The following is an 18675-nucleotide window of genomic DNA, read 5'->3' on the forward strand; positions in this document are numbered from 1 at the left end:
ACAAACTTTAATACAGGTACGGAAAATCTGCAATGTTTTTATCATTTCAAAGAAAATGACGGGAGATTCAAGTGTTTGTGATTTCATTGCATCGTGAACTCAAAATTTACTGCTGAAATTATAAGTAGTTTTGTATATTGTACGGGTATATATTTTTCAAAACAAGTAATTTATGCAATTGGTTTTGTTATTTATGTAATTTTAAGCCTAGTCTGTAAACATTTCAATTAAATCAGTCTTTGTGAGGATCGGAATATCTGATTTTCTGCTTCAAGTACGAGATAGCTGATGACACGGAAAGTGTAGTTTTCCAGGACAACTCCCGTACATGTACAATAGTAGCTGTTAACACAGAGGAGTGTGTTACAACCCAAATCGTCGCCCGTCCCAAATCGTCGCCCATCGACGATTTGTGGTGTAACAGAGTGAAAGTCTCGGCAGAGTCTATGAGAATAAAGGTGCATTCAATGACCTTGAAATGGTTATATGCTAAAACATGTTTGTATCAACTCAGAAAATAATGTCGTCTCTTAATTATGACGGCTAAATTAGATTTAGGACCAAGTTTAATATACATAATGTTTTCATTCAAAGTCCATGTCAAAACAACAGACAGCAAAGGCAAAAACATACATAATCATGCAGCAAGTATTACAGTTATGTCGCTAGCAGTCACTTTCTATTTTCTTTGTTAGTATTAAAGTTATCACAGCTTTTTGCAAAGTGTATTTATGTAATAAAACCATCATTGCGGAATTCTAAACTCCCTTGCAAGCCGTATAACGTTAGACGTCGACATCCCAGAAATGTCCTAAGCACATTCCCGGAATGACGACGTGCTATTTAAACATGTGTCTTTACCCAAAATTCAATGTATTGCCGACCCAAGTTGCTTAAGAACAAATTACGCTGATGCTCAAAAGATGTAATTTAATTATTTTATTGATGCGCGTACATACACCACGTGACTGGGTGCATACATTTATCATAAGAACAAGTTCATTGTAAATATCATTACATACATATATTTAAGAAATATTATTAGCGCTTCATGAAAGTATGCCGGCGTGAAGCGTTAACGTCTTGTATTTTCAAACCTAAAATTTAGTTTTTATTTTTATTTTTCTATCGAAATTTTCAGCTGTTAAAGATAGATGTACTATATTTATCAAGATTCATAAGCACATTGTTCACATCTGCATTGCATTCATGAGGAAATAGCCATCAGTACAGTTGGTAAGATATCAAAGTTGAAAACATAAGAAATGTAAATGTAATACAAATAAATACACAAGTGATCCAATATTAAAATGAAATATAATCATTAAGAAAATAAGTTTTGCAATTTATATGCATGGTTGGTTGTTGTTTGGTTTTTTTTTCAAGATCACTTGAGGACATGAGACCATAAAATTTCAAAGCATGATCAAAAACATTTTCAACTGAAATGAAATCCTTACGTATGCATTGTATATACTCATACCCAGTTTGATCAAAGTTGCACTAATTATTTCACAAGTGTAATCATTTCAACCACTTCTATTCCATCTGCCAACCTGTACAGGATTAATGTCTGAAATTTCATAAATGTATCCTTGAATTTATGTAGTACTCTTTTTACTCTAAAGATATTTCTCGAAAATTCTGTACATACATATAATGGACTTAGAGGAGTATCGCATTTTACTATGTATATGCAGTTACCAATATGCCCCTCAGTTACAACTCTGTAAATGTCGAAATAATTGCGACATTATCTAGAATATGATGGAATGGTTATGACTTGACTTCATACACCGAAATGATGAAACCACTTAATATGAAAAAATTGATTATGATGAAATGATATTGACATTCCCTGTATATTGCGCTTTTATTTCAGGAAGACCCGATGCTGATTAATGAACTCCGTGACGACGTCCGACAGGAAAGCTCCAAGTTTGGGGAAGTGAAAAATGTCAAAATCTATGATGTAAGTTTGATGAAACCGGAGGCTTGCAAAACATCATGAATTAAGGCTGTGAATTTTTATGATGCTCCCCATGCCAAGTAAAAAAGTAAATAAAAATTGAATCATAAGAGATGTTATTAAAGGGATCTAAAATGACCTAATATTTTCGTTAATGAACACGTAAACATCAGATCAACACCAGGAATACATTTGTTACAACTCTACATTGTGTATAATGTCAACAGTGAATTTCCCGGGGTTGGAGTTGCATGGTCAGGGATGGTGGGGATCTCCTCTTCTGAAACTCTCTAATACTGGAGCAACATCCTGCATTCTTGCACTTAATTGATCATTTATTAATTCGAAACAACTTTTTTCTATGAATAGGAGAGTTTTGATAATTTTACTTTGAAATATATATGTTTGTAGTATCTTGAATTTAATAGTGCTCCGTACAGGTGATGATGGTCAGTGCGATCACGGGTATTTCACAGGCCCATATTTCAATTTATTGGATCTCATCACCATTATGTAATGGTATACAGAGATATAAAGACAAAAAGCTGTTACATACACATTTAGTAAATAATACATGCGTGTAATAAAGTATTTATCAAGTTAGAAAAAAAAACGTGTTATTATTAATGTGAAGTATGGGCATTCTAGGTAGAAGAGCACATTTTATTTATTTCCTTAATGAGAGTACAGTTTTCTAAAAAAAAAAAAAAAAAAAACAAAAAAAAACCCAGTATTTATTGTTAGACATAATTTGTTTAAAATTAGAGATATTTTTAAATTTTTATTTGTTTATGTGATAAAAATTTCATTCTTTGTTCTTGTATTGCATCACAGTTGAGTACATAATGAAATTCATCTCCAATCTCTTGTAAATTACAGTATGTACATATTCTATCCTCTCTTGGTATGTTAATCCAACCCCCATTTTCAATCGATAGATGGTGATTGCATGTTCGAAATCTACAAAATGTAATCGCATCAGTTTTTGATAATGAATTAAGATAATTTTCAAATATCAGTTCTTCTTTATAAATTCTGTAGTTTTGTAATGCTTTTGGTGAAATTTGAAGTGTAGAGTGCCAATTTCGTTTGAAATGATCAATTAATGTTACTTTCACTTTAGTCTTTAACCACCTTGCATTACATGGGGTTTGATAAAACCTAATGTTAGAAAGTCCACAAGAGTTAAAAATATTTTTAATATTTTCAATCCAATCGATTTTCCATATTGATCAAAGAGATCGATTTTGATCGTTCACGACGGAGTAAGCAAAATTCATAGGTGGAGTTTTGATAATTGGTCAAATTATCGGGAGGGTAATTACCGCCCCAATATCGACGTCCTTGTAAACTCAATCCCAACTTTTTTAAAAGTTAGAACCTGAAAGACCTGCATGCACAGAGAATCGAATGAGAGTATGGGGCGGGGATGGAGTGGGAGTTATACAACCCAACTTTGCAATTGTCCAGGCGCAAGTGTTACGAAACTTCTTATCTTACGAAAAAAGAATTCTGACTTAATGATTTCATAAGTTCTAACTTAGATACATTCTTCTGTTTTACTACATTAAATGTGTTCCTAGGTAGTTAAAACTTCGATGACGAGGAGGAGGTTTGTCTTCATTTTCTCTCAATGTCCCGGAACAGCATGAGTACAGTCATTTTATTTAGATGAAAGGAAAAAATTCAGGAAAATATTATCTTAACTTAGGATAACCCATGGACTGTCGTAAAGTTACGATGATTTTTTCCCCCATACGTTAAGAAGTTTAATAACATGTATATTTTATCGTAAGTTTAAATTTACGATGAAATGTTAAACCTACATGTAAGAAGTTTAGTAAAACTCAAGCCTGTGATAAAAAAAAAATTCCTATTACTTTATCACAACATTACAAAAGTTTATATTACTTTATCACAACATTACAAAAGTTTATATTACTTTATGACAACATTACAAAAGTTTAAGTATAACAATTCCCCAATATTCACAATTAAAATATTTGCTATTTTCTCACATTTTTTTCACTGATTTTGTTAGAACCACCCAGAAGGTGTGATGTTGGTGTCATTCAAGGAACCAGAGCAGGCAGATTCTTGTATCGCAGCGATGAATGGCCGTTGGTTTGCCAAACGTCAAATCTCGGCGGAGTATTGGGACGGAAAGACTAAATATGAAATACAGGAGTCAGAAGCAGAGCGAAATGAACGTCTGAGCAAATGGGAGCAGTACTTGGAGAGTGATAAAGAGAAGGGAAAGGACGGTCTTGACAGGTTGACCACAATTCCTTCCTCTGCTGAGGCCACTGGAGCAGCAAGTGTGTGTAAAACGGAGACGGAGACTGGAGTGTCCACTGCTACTGCATTTCATAGCGAGGATCAGACAACAACGGCAGACGACACAACATCTGGGGCACAGGGGGGTCAATGATTACCTTGAAATATCTTATCGTAAGACTTTGGATCATAAACTCTCAGGAGAGGCCTATAAAGTTGTGCTTATGCAATACATTTCAAAATTGAACTCTATTTACGTACATGTAAATCTGGTAGATACACATTGTATAGATATTTATTTGAATGCGACTTTTGGGTAATTTTTTTGTATAATTGATCATCAATATTTTTAACTACCCTGTTTTGATCTTAATTATAAACTTAAAATATATGTAAGGTTCAGCTTAAAGTAATTTTTTAAAAAGGATGCAATGGGGTTTCCAGGAGACATCCACCCATCCACCCCCACTTGGCACTTAAAGTGTTTCAGATAGACAAATTCATTAGAGAGAATTTTTCGGATGAGGGGTTTGTATTACGAGTGACATTTCGTAGATGTTGGGTAGTTATTTCTGTTGCACATATGCCATTCATCAGTTCGGACAAAACGGGGGAAAAAATAAAGTAGCTCTGGGCTGTCAATCACGGCAGCCAATCTTGCATTTATCAATGACATATGTAGTGTATTAGATACTTCGTGTTGGAAAGCTAACTGTATTATTTTTACCTCCTCGTCGTGGTGTGAAGTACGGGACTTATCGGAGATGATTACAGTGATACAGAGGCATCCTACAGGGAGAAGCACTTGATCTGTATTTCTCTTGACATTCCACCGAAATTGTTGTGTCAACGTCCATTCTATGACAGATTGTATTATGATGTGTCTATAACAAAGCATACACATGATAATTCATTCAAACGTTTCTGTATTCTTTCCGTGCTGTTATGCATTACGCATTTTTCGTGGAACGATCTTGTTTACCAGGAAAACGAGGGACCGTGGAAAAGATGGTTTTCCTCCGAAAAAAAATGCTTTATCTTGCAGGGAACGGATTTCAAATTATATTACTAAATTCAGTTAAAATCTAATTGAATATCAGAATTTAGTTTAGATTTTGCTGAAGTGAAGAGATATGTATATTTTATACATAATAAGAGACGTCTCCATATGAGTGAAAAATTCTCGAGAGGGACGTTAGACAATATACAATCAATCATATACATGATAAGATGATAATGGAATTAAAATACACGCTGGAAATACTGAGAATCGAAGCATGAAATCACTGTATCCTATACATAATAAGTTAACAAAACTACAATTTTTTCCCATTATATCCTCTACAAATGCCACCTCTTGTTTTGAAATCTTTCTTAAAAAGTGGAGAAATAAGTTCCAGTCTGATATTTCATCCAAAACAACAAAGACCGTGTCATGTTATCACACCATAATCTACAGGATTACCTATGTTGACTGCAATTTGATTAATAACATTTTTTGTCGAAAAATCTGTTGGCAATACCAATGGTTTTGACAAATTACGCCAAGAAAACCCAAACAAGTAGGATAAGGATCTCGTTCTAATTATCTTTGCCCACACTATTGGTAACCGTAAACGTTATAGATAATTAGAGACAAGTCAAGCTACCGCTCATCCAGATGAACGATGGCGTTAGAGCAGGGACAGCTGCAGGAATGGAGAAAACTTCCCCATAATCCAGTTACCAAATTTTGTTTGTGTTTGTATTAGTGTGTATTAGACGGCTTGTTTTATCACGTGTGGAGTGCTGACGCTTAACTTCTCCAATTTTACAACAATCGTTGATTTTCTTCACCTAAACAGCTACAATGCACTGCTACCCATCTCAAATGTTTCTTTTGGGGTTTTTTTTTACACACTCTAGAATACTTGAAACATATCTGAATTAGTTTGGATAGACGGAAAGAAGTACAGATTTTTCACGCATATTACAGTTTAATGTACATTGTAACAACTTGTAGCAGATTGTACAATCTTTGTAAATAAGTATGCAAGATAAAATGACAATGAATACTATTGAAGAATATGAATGATAAACCTCTAAGAGACATAATGTGAATATACGTGAGCACCCAATGACCAGCCACCGGTGTGAGATGTCCGATTCTGCCTAATACATTAATCAAAACTGAAAACTTCAACGAATTTATCGTGCTCATTGATAATGGTATAAATTTTAGACGTGGGGATATGCACGTCAATTTGTTCTCATTGATCACTTCCTGGATATCTCTGTTTTCTGGAGCCGCCTTAGTATGTCACCAACACAACTCGCGTCTGGCCGTCTGTAGTTGGTATTCCAGCCCTGTAAGACACGTATTTCGTGTTGTAGCTTGCATATATATTATATATAGTTATACAGACCTTAGGACATTGTAAGTGATATTGTGTGATTAAAAATTGTAACAATTGTAAAATTATAACAAAAGAAAAATACAGGGAGAACGAATATTGAAATTGAACTCTCGAGCAATGTCTTCCGAAATTCCCCCACATGTAGTTGTACAAGACGGTAGCCTAAACCTGGGTAAACAGATGTTCATTACTAAGATACTTATAAAGAGAGTAAACAATACACATTTAAGGGTAATGGACAACATTTTGCAATACATTTAGATTATATATTTCTGTGCATTCTAACTAAAATAAATCCCTCCTTTGTATGAAATTTTAAGTGCAGAAAATAAGGAAATATATTCGTTCTATGGTATTGTAGAATTCCTTCCTTTTGCTTAACGATAGATTTTATACAAAAACTTTTTTTTTTAAACTTGGTTTTCTAACTTCATATATATATATATATATATATATATATATATATATATATATATATGAAGTTAGAAAACCGAGTTTTTAAAAAAGGTTGTGTATAAAATATATCGTTAAACAAAAGGAAGGGGATATATATATATATATATATATATATATATATATATCCGTGGGGATCCGGGTAGGTTCTTAGTACCCCTCGCTTGTCGGGTGAGACCGCAAAAATTGAGGTCCCGTGTTGCAGCAGGTGTGACACGATAAAGATCCCTCCCTGCTCAATGGCTTAAGCGTCGAGCATGGGCCTAATTTTTCCAGTTCTTCACCGGCAATGGTGACGTCTCCATATGAGTGAAAGATTCTCGAGAGGAACGGTAAACAATATGCAAATAATACAATATATATAATTTTATTAGATACCCATTCGTTCTTTAAATGCATTTATCCAATATACATGTGTGTGTTGATGACGACTGTATTAAGATGGTGAAAACACCGAAAAGGACCTATAACATCATATCCTTTATGATTTAGATTATTACAATCAAGGTACATTCAATTTTAAATCATAGTACAATGAACATTTCGAAACAAAGTCGGTTTACAAGGAAAGAAATGTGCCGTTAATTAAAGGCGTGATGGAGTGTAGCGAAATTTTCAATTACATAGACTAGTGACACCTAATAGCAACCAAGTAATTTCCTTTCTACAATATTCTTCATCTATGAAACTCGAGTATTATTTTATATGATTTATACTGTGAGTGATAGATAATTGTGCGGGGAGAGTTAATATTCCTTTTCTATCCTTCAAATAAAATAATACAATTGCATATAGTTTTTGCCTTTGCTATCTTTACATTTCCTTATTAGTGCGCTGCTGTTCACAGTTGTAAACAATACGCGTATGAATCTTGATAAATATATATAGTGAGTATCTTATAAAGGCTGAGAATTCCGACAGAAATGAAAGTAGAATGTAATATAAAAGATGAATTTTGATCTTGAAAATACATGAGGGTGTGAACTACAGTGCTTCACGCTGGCAGACTTTTTCACGAAGCACTAGGATAACGCGCTTCATAAAGTAGGCTGGAGCGAAGCGTCGCAGTTCATTTCCTCATGTATTTTCAAAAATGAAATTAATTTCTTAAATATCCTAAGATGATACTTTCCTTCAGGTCTTGGACCCTTGACCTTACCAAAACAAAAACAAACAATCGGAAAGCAAGAAACTAACTATATATATATATAAAATAAATCCAGATTTCTTAAAATTCACGTATCCACGTTCTAAACCATATATAATGATTATTAAGTTCCCGGTAGAGGAGTAAAATGAGACCACTATATGAATTGCTCTGATATGAATTTAACTACAAGTATCAGCTATCCCTTGAGATAATATTTAACTATTGATATGATTTGTAAGTACATTTATATTGAAATTATATGAGGTAATATTTAATTTCCAATATGAGTTATAGATAAATTTGTCCATTATGTATAACATTTAATTATCAATATATATACATTTTCCAATGTTTTTGCGTTTGATACACTTTTGTTTACGTTAACGAAGATAAATCGGGAATGACTATATGCCTTTAAACAAATGACTGACTAAAATGCAGAATAAAAATTTAGATATAACTACTAGAATGAGGTATTGATTGAATTGTCCGTGAGATATAGCTACTAGAATGAGCTATTGATTGAATTGTCCGTGAGATATAACGACTAGAATGAGCTATCGATTGAATTGTCCGTGAGATATAACGATTAGAATGAGCTATCCATTGAATTGTCCGTGAGATATAACGACTAGAATGAGGTATTGATTGAATTGTCCGTGAGATATAACGACTAGAATTAGCTATTGATTGAATTGTCCGTGAGATATAGCTACTAGAATGAGCTATTGATTGGATATTATTTTACGTCTCTCCCGAGAATATTTCACTTATATGGAGACGTCACCAATGCCGGTGAAGGACTGCAAAATTTAGGCCTATGCTCGGCACTTATGGCAATTGAGCAGGGAGGGATCTTTATTGTGTCACACCTGCTGTGACACGGGGCCTCGGTTTTTGCGGTCTCATCCGAAGGACCGCCCCATATAGTCGCCTTTTACGACAAGCAAAGGGGTACTGAGGACCTATTCTAACCCGGATCCCCACGGGATGAATTGTCCCAGGGCCGTAAATTACATGGAGGCGGAGGAGGCAGCTGCCTCCTCCAACTTTTGAGCCAAAAAAAATTAAAATTTAAAGTTCATTAGAATTTATGTTGTTTCCAATAACTAAGAACATGATACCTCCCTTAAAAAGCATTCCAAGTCTTTCTTTTAGAATGAGTTAGTCAAGTAACATCTTAGAAGGCCCTAGAATCAAGGATTTTGCACGAAACGTGTTCAGTGTGCACAAAATGTGCTCAGCGTCTGGGGGCCTGGGCGGCCCCCAGACCCCCGCCTAATTTCCTGCCTCCTCCAAATTGAAGGTTAATTTACGGCCCTGTGTCCGTGAAATATAGCTACTAGAATGAGGTATTGATTGAATTGTCCGTGAGATATAACGACTAGAATGAGGTATCGATTGAATTGTCCGTGAGATATAACGACTAGAATGAGCTATCGATTGAATTGTCCGTGAGATATAACGACTAGAATGAGCTATCGATTGAATTGTCCGTAAGATATAATTACTAATTTGAGGTAGTACTTCATTTCAAAACGACTATAATTTACAATCGATTAAATTCTCATGATATATTGGGATATAACTATACTAGAATGCGCTGTCGATTGAATTGTCCATGATATGGGCGGCGGAAAGGGGGGGAAAAGTTAATGCAAAACGAACAATTAATTCTCAAAACATACTCAAATACAAAACAAACCAGCTTAGAATAAAATCAACAGACTCCGTTGCAAAACCAACGATAACGCTAGATGGCGTGCAAAACAGACCAATCTAATTAAAATAAGATTTCTTAGATCCGCGCCGTATACTCTGCGTATTGTAGCGATTGTGAGCGTATCTTGGGATCTGATTCTAATTAGATTGAAAAAAGACATACATTATCTGAATTAACGCTAGATCGCGCGCGAGTCTATCTACGTGATCGTTATTTGTATACAACGTTTGAAACGTAATTCCCGCGAAATTGCCAGACTCTCAGAACGCCAATATATCAGAAGCTGCAAAACTTTTGTAAGCTGCGATGTCGTAACTACAGGAAAGTAGGCCTAACCAAGGGACCAGTAACAGCAGCATGGTTAGGCCTACAGGAAACCAGCAGACAAGCATCCTTGCAGAATCAACAGCCGCAGCATGCACACTAGGCCAAGGCCATACACCAACACGTGCAATTAACATTTATCATTATTAGGCATAGGGTAGACGATATTGAGCTTTTTAATGTTTCATCCCTTTTAAAATGTTGTCCTCGGACTCCGGGGGCAAAAGCGTCCCCCAACAAACACACACAAGTAAACATTTTTTGCCGAATGTTTAGATTTAGATCATTTTTACCAAATTAAAATAAAATATCTTTGTGGAGTTTTTTCGTCAAGGTTTTTCACTCTTTTGACTAATAAAAAGCACACCATAGATGTAATTTTAGAATTTAGATTGTATTGGAATGAAACAAGGGGATTGAAAAACAACAACTAAACACATTCATATTGCAATTCTGTTCAAGGCAGAAAAGTTTTGCAGCATCTGATATGTTGGCGTTCTGAGAGGTCGACAGGATTGGCAATTTTGCGGAAATCACGTTTCAAACTATGTTCACATAAAATGATTACGTACATAGACTCGCGCACCATCTAGAGTTAATTCAGATAAGTCCGTCGTTTTTGCATGCCATCTAGCGTCAATTCATAGTAATTTTAAAACTGCTAGAATGAGCAATCGATCAAATTATCACGATATAACTGCTAGAATGAGCAATCGATTGAATTGTCCGTGAGATATAACGACTAGAATGAGTTATCGTTGAATTGTCCGTGAGATATAACGACTAGAATGAGTTATCGTTGAATTGTCCGTGAGATATACCTACTAGAATGAGCAATCGATCAAATTATCATGATATAACTGCTAGAATGAGCAATCGATTGAATTGCCCATGAGATAGTGATTTTAAAACGACTAGAATGAATTATCGATTACATTGTCTATGAGGTGCATGTAATGAATATAACGTATTGTAATAATACATATAATGATGTTGAGATAGAACTTGAATTGAATAATTACTTTTAACATATTTTAATCAAAATGGTTGGGCGCAGACAATTTCATTAATGCGAGTTATGAAAACTTGAGTGCATTCCCATTCCTTGTTCCAGCACAATAATTGTAATAGATAGATAGAAAGATTCTTTTCACAATGATCGGTAAAGTATAGGTTAAAAAAAAAAGAAACACAAAAACGTTTAGTAAAGCTTTAGCCTAATGTGCAACAACATTTTGACCCCCTCTTAGATTTGGGTCCGATTTTATTAAATTCGTGGAAACAAACCTATTCTCCGGCACGGTTAAGCTCAAAAGTAACTTTCCTTTTCAAGTCATCCCTTGGGATCCGGGTTAGAATAGATCCTCAGTACCCCTTGCATGTCGTAAGCAGGTGTGGCACGATAAAGATCCCTCCCCGCTCAATGGCCATAAGCGCCGGACATAGGCTTAAATTTTGCAGCCCTTCACCGGCAGTGGTGACGTCTCCATATGAGTGAAATATTCTCGAAAGGGACATTAAACAATATTCAATCAATCAATATTCTTTTCAAGTCCCTCGCAACATTCCTACAACGGACATACTTCAACAATATTTTGAACATTCCCTCGAAGGCCTGACCGTCATGCCGTGACGTCACGAATAATTAATTAAATGTCGAACATGTGTACTTTCATCGTTGGAAATATTTTTTCTACTTAATACCTATACTATGGACATTTTGTGCAATTTTAATATATATATATATATGTGTGTGTGTGTGTGTGTGTGTGTGTGTGTGTGTGTGTGTGTGTGTGTGTGTGTGTGTTTAAGTTATAAGGCGCAAACTTCCCAGAACAAGGCCGGACCATTCGATATCTGACATATTGGACAGTTTTCGACTTATTACTTACTTTCAAGATCTGTGTCATCACAAAACATGTTCAATCAAAATTTTAAAAAATTGTGTTTGTACATATTAGTAACTGTTGATAAATTATTACAAAAGTCGTAACAGTGATTTCTATAATCACGGGAAATTTTAAAAACATCGAAAATATCGGATGAAATTTATCGATGTGCAAGATCGTTGGTTCGGGAAAGGGGGGTGGGGGTGAATGAGATGTATATAAGTATCTTCATAAAAAGATAAATATGGGCTTAGACCAGTAGTCAAAACTGATATAAGTATAACCAACACTGAACACCTACACAATTTGTTGTAAACCAATCGCAACTTCTTGGCTTGCCGGAGAGGCCCGAGAATGTGAGATTGCTTGCGTCTATAGTAATCTTGCCTCGTTCTTGGCGCTTCGTTCTGGAAATTTCCATAAGGCTGATTCAAGACCAAAATCACGGATTGGAGAAATTAAAAGGCATACTTTACTTATTCAACAATTATCAACTTATTTCATCTGCAAGATCAAAATCAAGCATCGATAAACAGCGGATTTACTTCATATCGTATTATCTTAAGTTGTCATTAAAAAGAAAGAAGAAAACTGGCTTAGATCTGCCAAAGCGTGTCCGCCACTGTACTCTCATTTTTGCCATTCAGGGTAGTTTATCGAAAACGAAAGTTTTTTAATTAATTTTACAACATTTACTAATCAAGTAAGATTCTATTATAGCGGATTTAACCTCACATGTGAAACAATATTAAAGGTGCAAGCAGTAACTATGGAGCAAGCGTTTCGCAGTTTACTGGCAAAATTTGTTAATTCATAAGTATAGATATATATATATAAATCATGATATTTCTTGCTATCATTCACATTGAGAATGGATAAAATTTAAGCCAAGACAATGTTCCTCAATAATCACACTGATCAATGCTGTAGGCCTAGAGCATCGTGGATACTTTGTGGATTTTTAAAAGAGAAAGCCGTCCCAGCCGTTAAAATAAACGCGCAATGTTTACATTCACTGTGTATTCTGCTAAATTTGTATTCAAATCCATTGTCTGTCATTTGCAACTATGAAGTCACATTTTGTTTCAATCTAATTAGATCAGGCTTTTAGGGCCTTCTGTCCGCGTGTGATTATAAACATTCCATGAACATTGTTTCTGGTTCATTTTTTACCTTTTATTTGAATTTTGAATAATAGTAACACTATGCAAGGTGAAGATAACGAACAGTGATCAATCTCATAACTCCTACAAGCAATACAAAATAGATAGTTGGGCAAACACGGACCCCTGGACACACCAGAGGTGGGATATCATACAATGGTTTATTTTATGAGTTTAGAGTCTGTCCTTCTTGTCCTCCTTTTACCATTGTTCGAATATGAAAATCATAACTATGGAGATAGGTCAAGGTCAAAGTCGGTGATTTTCAGCTGTTATGTTTAAATAACTTACGGGTCAATAATATGGATATATCTATATTTTACGTATTTGAAAGTATTTATATTTTTTTTACAGAAAAATATAAATGATAAAACGTCTTTCTTTGGGTTTTTTAAACGTCGCAAACATTGCAGAAAAAATTGAAATAACACGGGTTATGCATCCCCCACCCCCTACAACGTTTACGAACTTCATATCCCGTTTAACAAACCAAAGAAAACGTTTTATTATTTTTGTTCACAACTACAGCGAATTCATAAGGAAATGGATATCATTGAAATTTGTAAAGGCAAAAACATTGGAAATGTAAAGTATATTGAAATAAAGATAGATACTGTATATTGTCTATGAACACATGCAAATATCGTAATAGTATTACCACTGACAGGCGGATCCACGTTTCCTTTGGAAGAAAAATCCATTCCTAATCTGGACAATCCATAATACCCACTTGTTCCCGCTAGAGATTCCATATTTTTAGCAAAGTCAAATTTAGATTGTCTTGTGTCATAACTTCCAGGAAACATTAATGATTGGTAGGTGGATCCAAACTTTCCCGGGGCATCAAACGAGGAGTACGGAAGCGATCCACTCAGGTCGGCGTGGCTGTGGGATGGGAGTCTGTATGGCCAGTTATTTTGAAGTGAGTACCAGGATGTAGGAAAATAGGGATCACGTGAGTAGTCAAAATTAGTACCGGTCCCTAATTGTGGTGCCGTGGGTTTGTAAGCACTGTTCCAAAATGACGGAGGAAACTTTCGTTGGCACATCAAAGGTTTTTCTAGATAGAAAATAAATCTTTCACATTATCTCCGTTAACATTGTTTAATGTCAAAACAAGAACATATTCGACTTTTGTAAATAGTATATACATTGAATTTTTGAAAGATGAAACGAAATTCGGAAATATATCACAGAGGTTTGTTACTTAATTGTTAGTTACGTTAAGTAACTTACGTTTTTCTTTGTTACTTACTTAATTGTTAGTTACGTTAAGTAACTTACGTTTTTCGTTGTTACTTACTTAATTGTTAGTTACGTTAAGTAACTTACGTTTTTCTTTGTTACTTACTTAATTGTTAGTTACGTTAAGTAACTTACGTTTTTCTTTGTTACTTACTTAATTGTTAGTTACGTTAAGTAACTTACGTTTTTCTTTGTTACTTACTTAATTGTCAGTTACGTTAAGTAAATTACGTTTTTCTTTGTTACTTACTTAATTGTTAGTTACGTTAAGTAAATTACGTTTTTCTTTGTTACTTACTTAATTGTTAGTTACGTTAAGTAACTTACGTTTTTCTTTGTTTGTTGTTGCTTTTTCTTTCTTTTTCTTTTATTACTATTTTCTATTGGGTGGGGGTGGGGGGTCTTATTCCTCCAGAACATTTAATATTTTGGAGTTACAATGACTTAGCAGCAGAATACGATTGCGAAAGCATTCAAGTAAACGATATGAAACCAACTTGGAATTCCAAGTACTTTACTTTAATATACAATGGACTTTAATTTTATCAACTACTTTAAACTGAGCTTACCCAGTCGATCATTTCAAATTACCAATACTCTGTATTAAGCAATGAATGCATCTTACGTGTAGATATAAACATGTCATTGCACGCATTGTGATACATGAAGTTTATATGAATTAATTCTGTTGCTCATCGATTTGCAAAATTTATGTATCATAAATTTCACAACTGATAAAAACCGTTTCAATTGGTGGTAATTCATAGAAAAATCTTGAAGTTAATCTACAACCATTTGTTCCAAAATAATTTATTTGGATGAATAATGAATGAAAGAAAGATATCTGAAAAAAGGCAATATCTGATTGCTGGTCATATCTCATTTTAACTGGTTTGTTTATTTTTATTCTAATAATGATTTCATAGATAGTACAGAGTACATATAAAATGAAAACGCAAAAATAATCGGGTTTGCTTTGTTTTTTGGGGGTTTTTTGTTGGGGGTTTTTTTTTTTGGGTTTTTTTTTTTTTTTTGGTTTTTTTTTTTTATTTTACGTAGTATTATCGTAAAGTTATTGCAATACAGAAAGTCACAATATTTTGAATTGTTAATTTTTCTACAAAAGATGCCAAGCTTGCAAAATCTTAATAATTCCGGATAATCTCCCGATTGTAAATTATGTGTCCCCGGTGCTCCTCATCTTAAATGACAGATCGTTAGAATATTCGATTGATCATGCCACCAAACAAAAATAAAACTGTGAAGTACAGCCTTCTTTAATTTTGAAATCACAGAAAATAACCAGACACAGCTGTCGAGTGCCGGTAATTTATTTCTCTGATTTCTTTAAAATCTTGTTACCTTTTACAATAATGAGGAGAAATATCAGAGCCAACATTTTCTAAGAAAATGATATAGTAAATGTTACGATTTGATAAAACGTATTTTGATTTGTCCATTCTAGAATATTTACATCATTCAGGTTAATGAATGAAAACAGCGGTCTATCTCTGGCAATTAAACGTTTATTAGATAAGTGACATCCGTCGGGTAGAGAAAAGCTGCACAAACAGTACACGGAGTCTCTAAGGAAAAGATTACTAATTCATGTGTTTAACACAAAATTAAAATACGGTCAGCCAACATATATTGACTTTCTAGAGCATATTTCTTTCAATGGTGTGAAACATGTTCCAGGTTGTAACTCCCGTAAACTGTCTTGGGGAAGGGCTTTAGATTCGTATAAAATTATTTCAGATATAAGTTTCACCTAAATGGGTTTAACTACATGTTTTATGTGTTACCAATTTTCCGCAAGACTGAAACAAGTTGTTAAATATGTTTTGGTGCATCTGAAGACATCTCTGCTGACAACGAAAAGATTGTAATCTTATCGAGACCGCTATACAGATTTTGGAGTGCTTTTTCAAATTTACGACTTGCATGAAAGAAATCTATTGTTTAAATAATTACACAATTTTTCAAAAAAGTATTTATAATCTTATGAAAATGAAATATCGTGCATAAATATGGTAAATTAAAATATTGGTTAAAGGGACTTGCCTGCTTTGGATTTAACAGTAAATGAATTACTGCTAAAATTTCGGTCCAGATTAAAGCTGCTTGGTTGACTGAGCGCCCGAGTAAAGTGTTCATCCACTACGGCCGATGTGTCCCCGGAAAAATAGCTTAAGAGGACACAGTTGGGGTTGAGGTAGTGGGAGGACTTTGGCTGGCACTCTGGATCCCCCACTAAATCTTCGTGTCTATCGTTTCCTGTACAAAGTGGTACTGAGCTATGTGAGTAGGATCCACCGGGTGCTATATGATGGTGCTCTGTCGCCAAGCCTGACGTACCAAACTTCTAAAAGCAACAAAAATTTCATTCATATATATATATATATATATATATATATATATATATATATATATATATATATAGTACTTCGAATCGAATGTATTCTACACGTTTATCCATTTCAAATAGATAATAAAATCCTAATACTTTCTTTGTGAAATAATTTGGCAATATCTTTGCTATCGGCAATATACGTAAATATATCCAAAAACATCTATCTTCAAATGGGTATTGTAAGAGGCGTGATTTTTTTTTTTATCCCTCAAAATAACAGCATAATAGCAAACATCCAGTCAGTAGTGAAACACAGGCAAGAATATTTCTTCGTAGTCCAGAAAATACCTTTCTAACCCGAAACATCGACAGAACCTTCAGGTATGTTTGCTTTCCTTGCACTGGTATGTATACCGGAAATTCCAACACGTTTCATGGATAAAAGATAAACATGTGTCCATTCCATTCGATTTTAAACACAGACGTCATTTTGTTTTATATATTCATATTTTAAACTTTCCCTGTTTATTATATCATACTCACCGCAAAATCGCTTGACGGTGTTTTATGCGAGAAATACGGGTTATAGAATTGATACATCGTATCACAGGATGTCATAATGCAATGCTCAAAGGTAGATCGTGCGAGATGGCATTCTCAGGCGATTTTTACCATCTTTTTGACATTCCTCCTGTTTTTTCTCTAGAGTATTTGGAGGTAATAGAATGGTTTTGCTATCTTTCGTGGTAGTTGAAAGACGATCTGATAGGACTACGTCATATCCACGCGCCTTGACCACGCCCCCTAGCGAACAAAGGGGAAGTGGTGAGTTCTGGTTCTACCAATCACGCTCGTGCAGTTGATTTTACTCGCGCGCTATCAGAGAGTAGAGATAAGATTCGTGGAATATATCAGTTCGTTAAATCCACTTATGAAGACTGCAATTAAAAGAATGCAACGAACAGAAACGGTATCAAAACATAATGTACATGAGAAATAAATAAATAAATGTACATGAATTGACCATAGAACATCTAAAACTTATTTGATTTGAACATATTCTGTTGCATATAAATCAAATGGAATTGGATTTTTTCCCCATATAAATTTATCAACTTATTGATTTCCTCTTCCTTACTATAATACACTGTCAGTAAATATATCAGCAGTTCGAATCGAACACATGTATTCTTCACACTCAATCATATCCATTTAAAATAGACACTGAAATTCTAATACTTTCTTCTTTGTGAAATAATTTGGCAATATCTTTGCTATCGGCAATATGCGTAAATATATCTAAAAACAACAACAATGTTTCAATGAACAATAGACGGTGTTTCTACACACACATAAAGGAAACATTAAAAATCTATGCATAATACCACGATAAGATCAGAAATAACGTTTTTTACTAATCTATTGTGAAATGTAGCGGATATATATATATACCGGGTATTCTGAGGATGGATGTTAAAATCCAGAAAGCGCTAGTGATTTGAATATATTTTGGAACTGCATATTTTCCTGCTTTTTTATTTAATTATTTTGACTCTGTGATATCAACTATTTCTATTTGGATTATATATATATGTTCAATGTGGCAGAGGAAAGAGTATAAATATTTGATATCACAAGAGTCTTTATTACTTCTGATCAAACTTCAGAGTGTAAATGTTGCTCAACTACAGCAGCACCGAGCTATATATGTAGTCTGATTCTTAGCTTCCGTA

At 34.3% G+C, this 18675-nt stretch overlaps 2 protein-coding genes across 4 annotated transcripts in view; one reads left to right on the forward strand and one right to left on the reverse strand.

Annotated features, from left to right (window-relative positions):
- LOC125675657 (HIV Tat-specific factor 1 homolog) overlaps nt 1-4642 on the forward strand; it is an 81138-nt gene extending 76496 nt beyond the window's left edge. For both annotated transcript variants that reach the window (XM_048913441.2, XM_048913442.2), the window contains exons 7-8: nt 1883-1972; nt 4011-4642. In XM_048913441.2, the coding sequence (XP_048769398.2) occupies nt 1883-1972; nt 4011-4400 (480 nt within the window). In that variant the 3' untranslated portion in view covers nt 4401-4642. The remainder of the gene's footprint in view (nt 1-1882; nt 1973-4010) is intronic.
- A 1560-nt stretch (nt 4643-6202) lies between these two features.
- On the reverse strand, nt 6203-17846 carry LOC125675663 (transcription cofactor vestigial-like protein 2). 2 transcript variants are annotated; one of them, XM_048913452.2, is made up of 4 exons: nt 17291-17846; nt 16654-16954; nt 14003-14404; nt 6203-6592 (listed from the first exon to the last, which is right to left on the reverse strand). In XM_048913452.2, the coding sequence occupies exons 1-4, from the start codon at nt 17306-17308 to the stop codon at nt 6546-6548; spliced, it is 768 nt and encodes a 255-aa protein (XP_048769409.1). In that variant the 5' UTR covers nt 17309-17846; the 3' UTR covers nt 6203-6545. The 2 variants fall into 2 exon arrangements, with proteins under 2 accessions (XP_048769409.1, XP_048769408.1); XM_048913451.2 differs by having other exon boundaries at nt 17486-17706.
- Between the last annotated feature and the right edge of the window lie 829 nt (nt 17847-18675).

This window comes from Ostrea edulis, chromosome 3 (assembly GCF_947568905.1).
Source record: "Ostrea edulis chromosome 3, xbOstEdul1.1, whole genome shotgun sequence".
NCBI lineage: Eukaryota > Metazoa > Mollusca > Bivalvia > Ostreida > Ostreidae > Ostrea > Ostrea edulis.

Bases quoted from the DNA above. Each gene is read 5' to 3' on its own strand.
- LOC125675663 (XM_048913451.2), bottom strand. From the start codon at position 17,560: ATGACATCCTGTGATACGATGTATCAATTCTATAACCCGTATTTCTCG. The intron at 14,405-16,653 runs GCAAGTCCCTTT...TTTTCTATCTAG, and splicing joins TACTGTTAAATCCAAAGCAG to AAAAACCTTTGATGTGCCAA. The intron at 6,593-14,002 runs GTAATACTATTA...CGTGTCTTACAG, and splicing joins CGTGGATCCGCCTGTCAGTG to GGCTGGAATACCAACTACAG.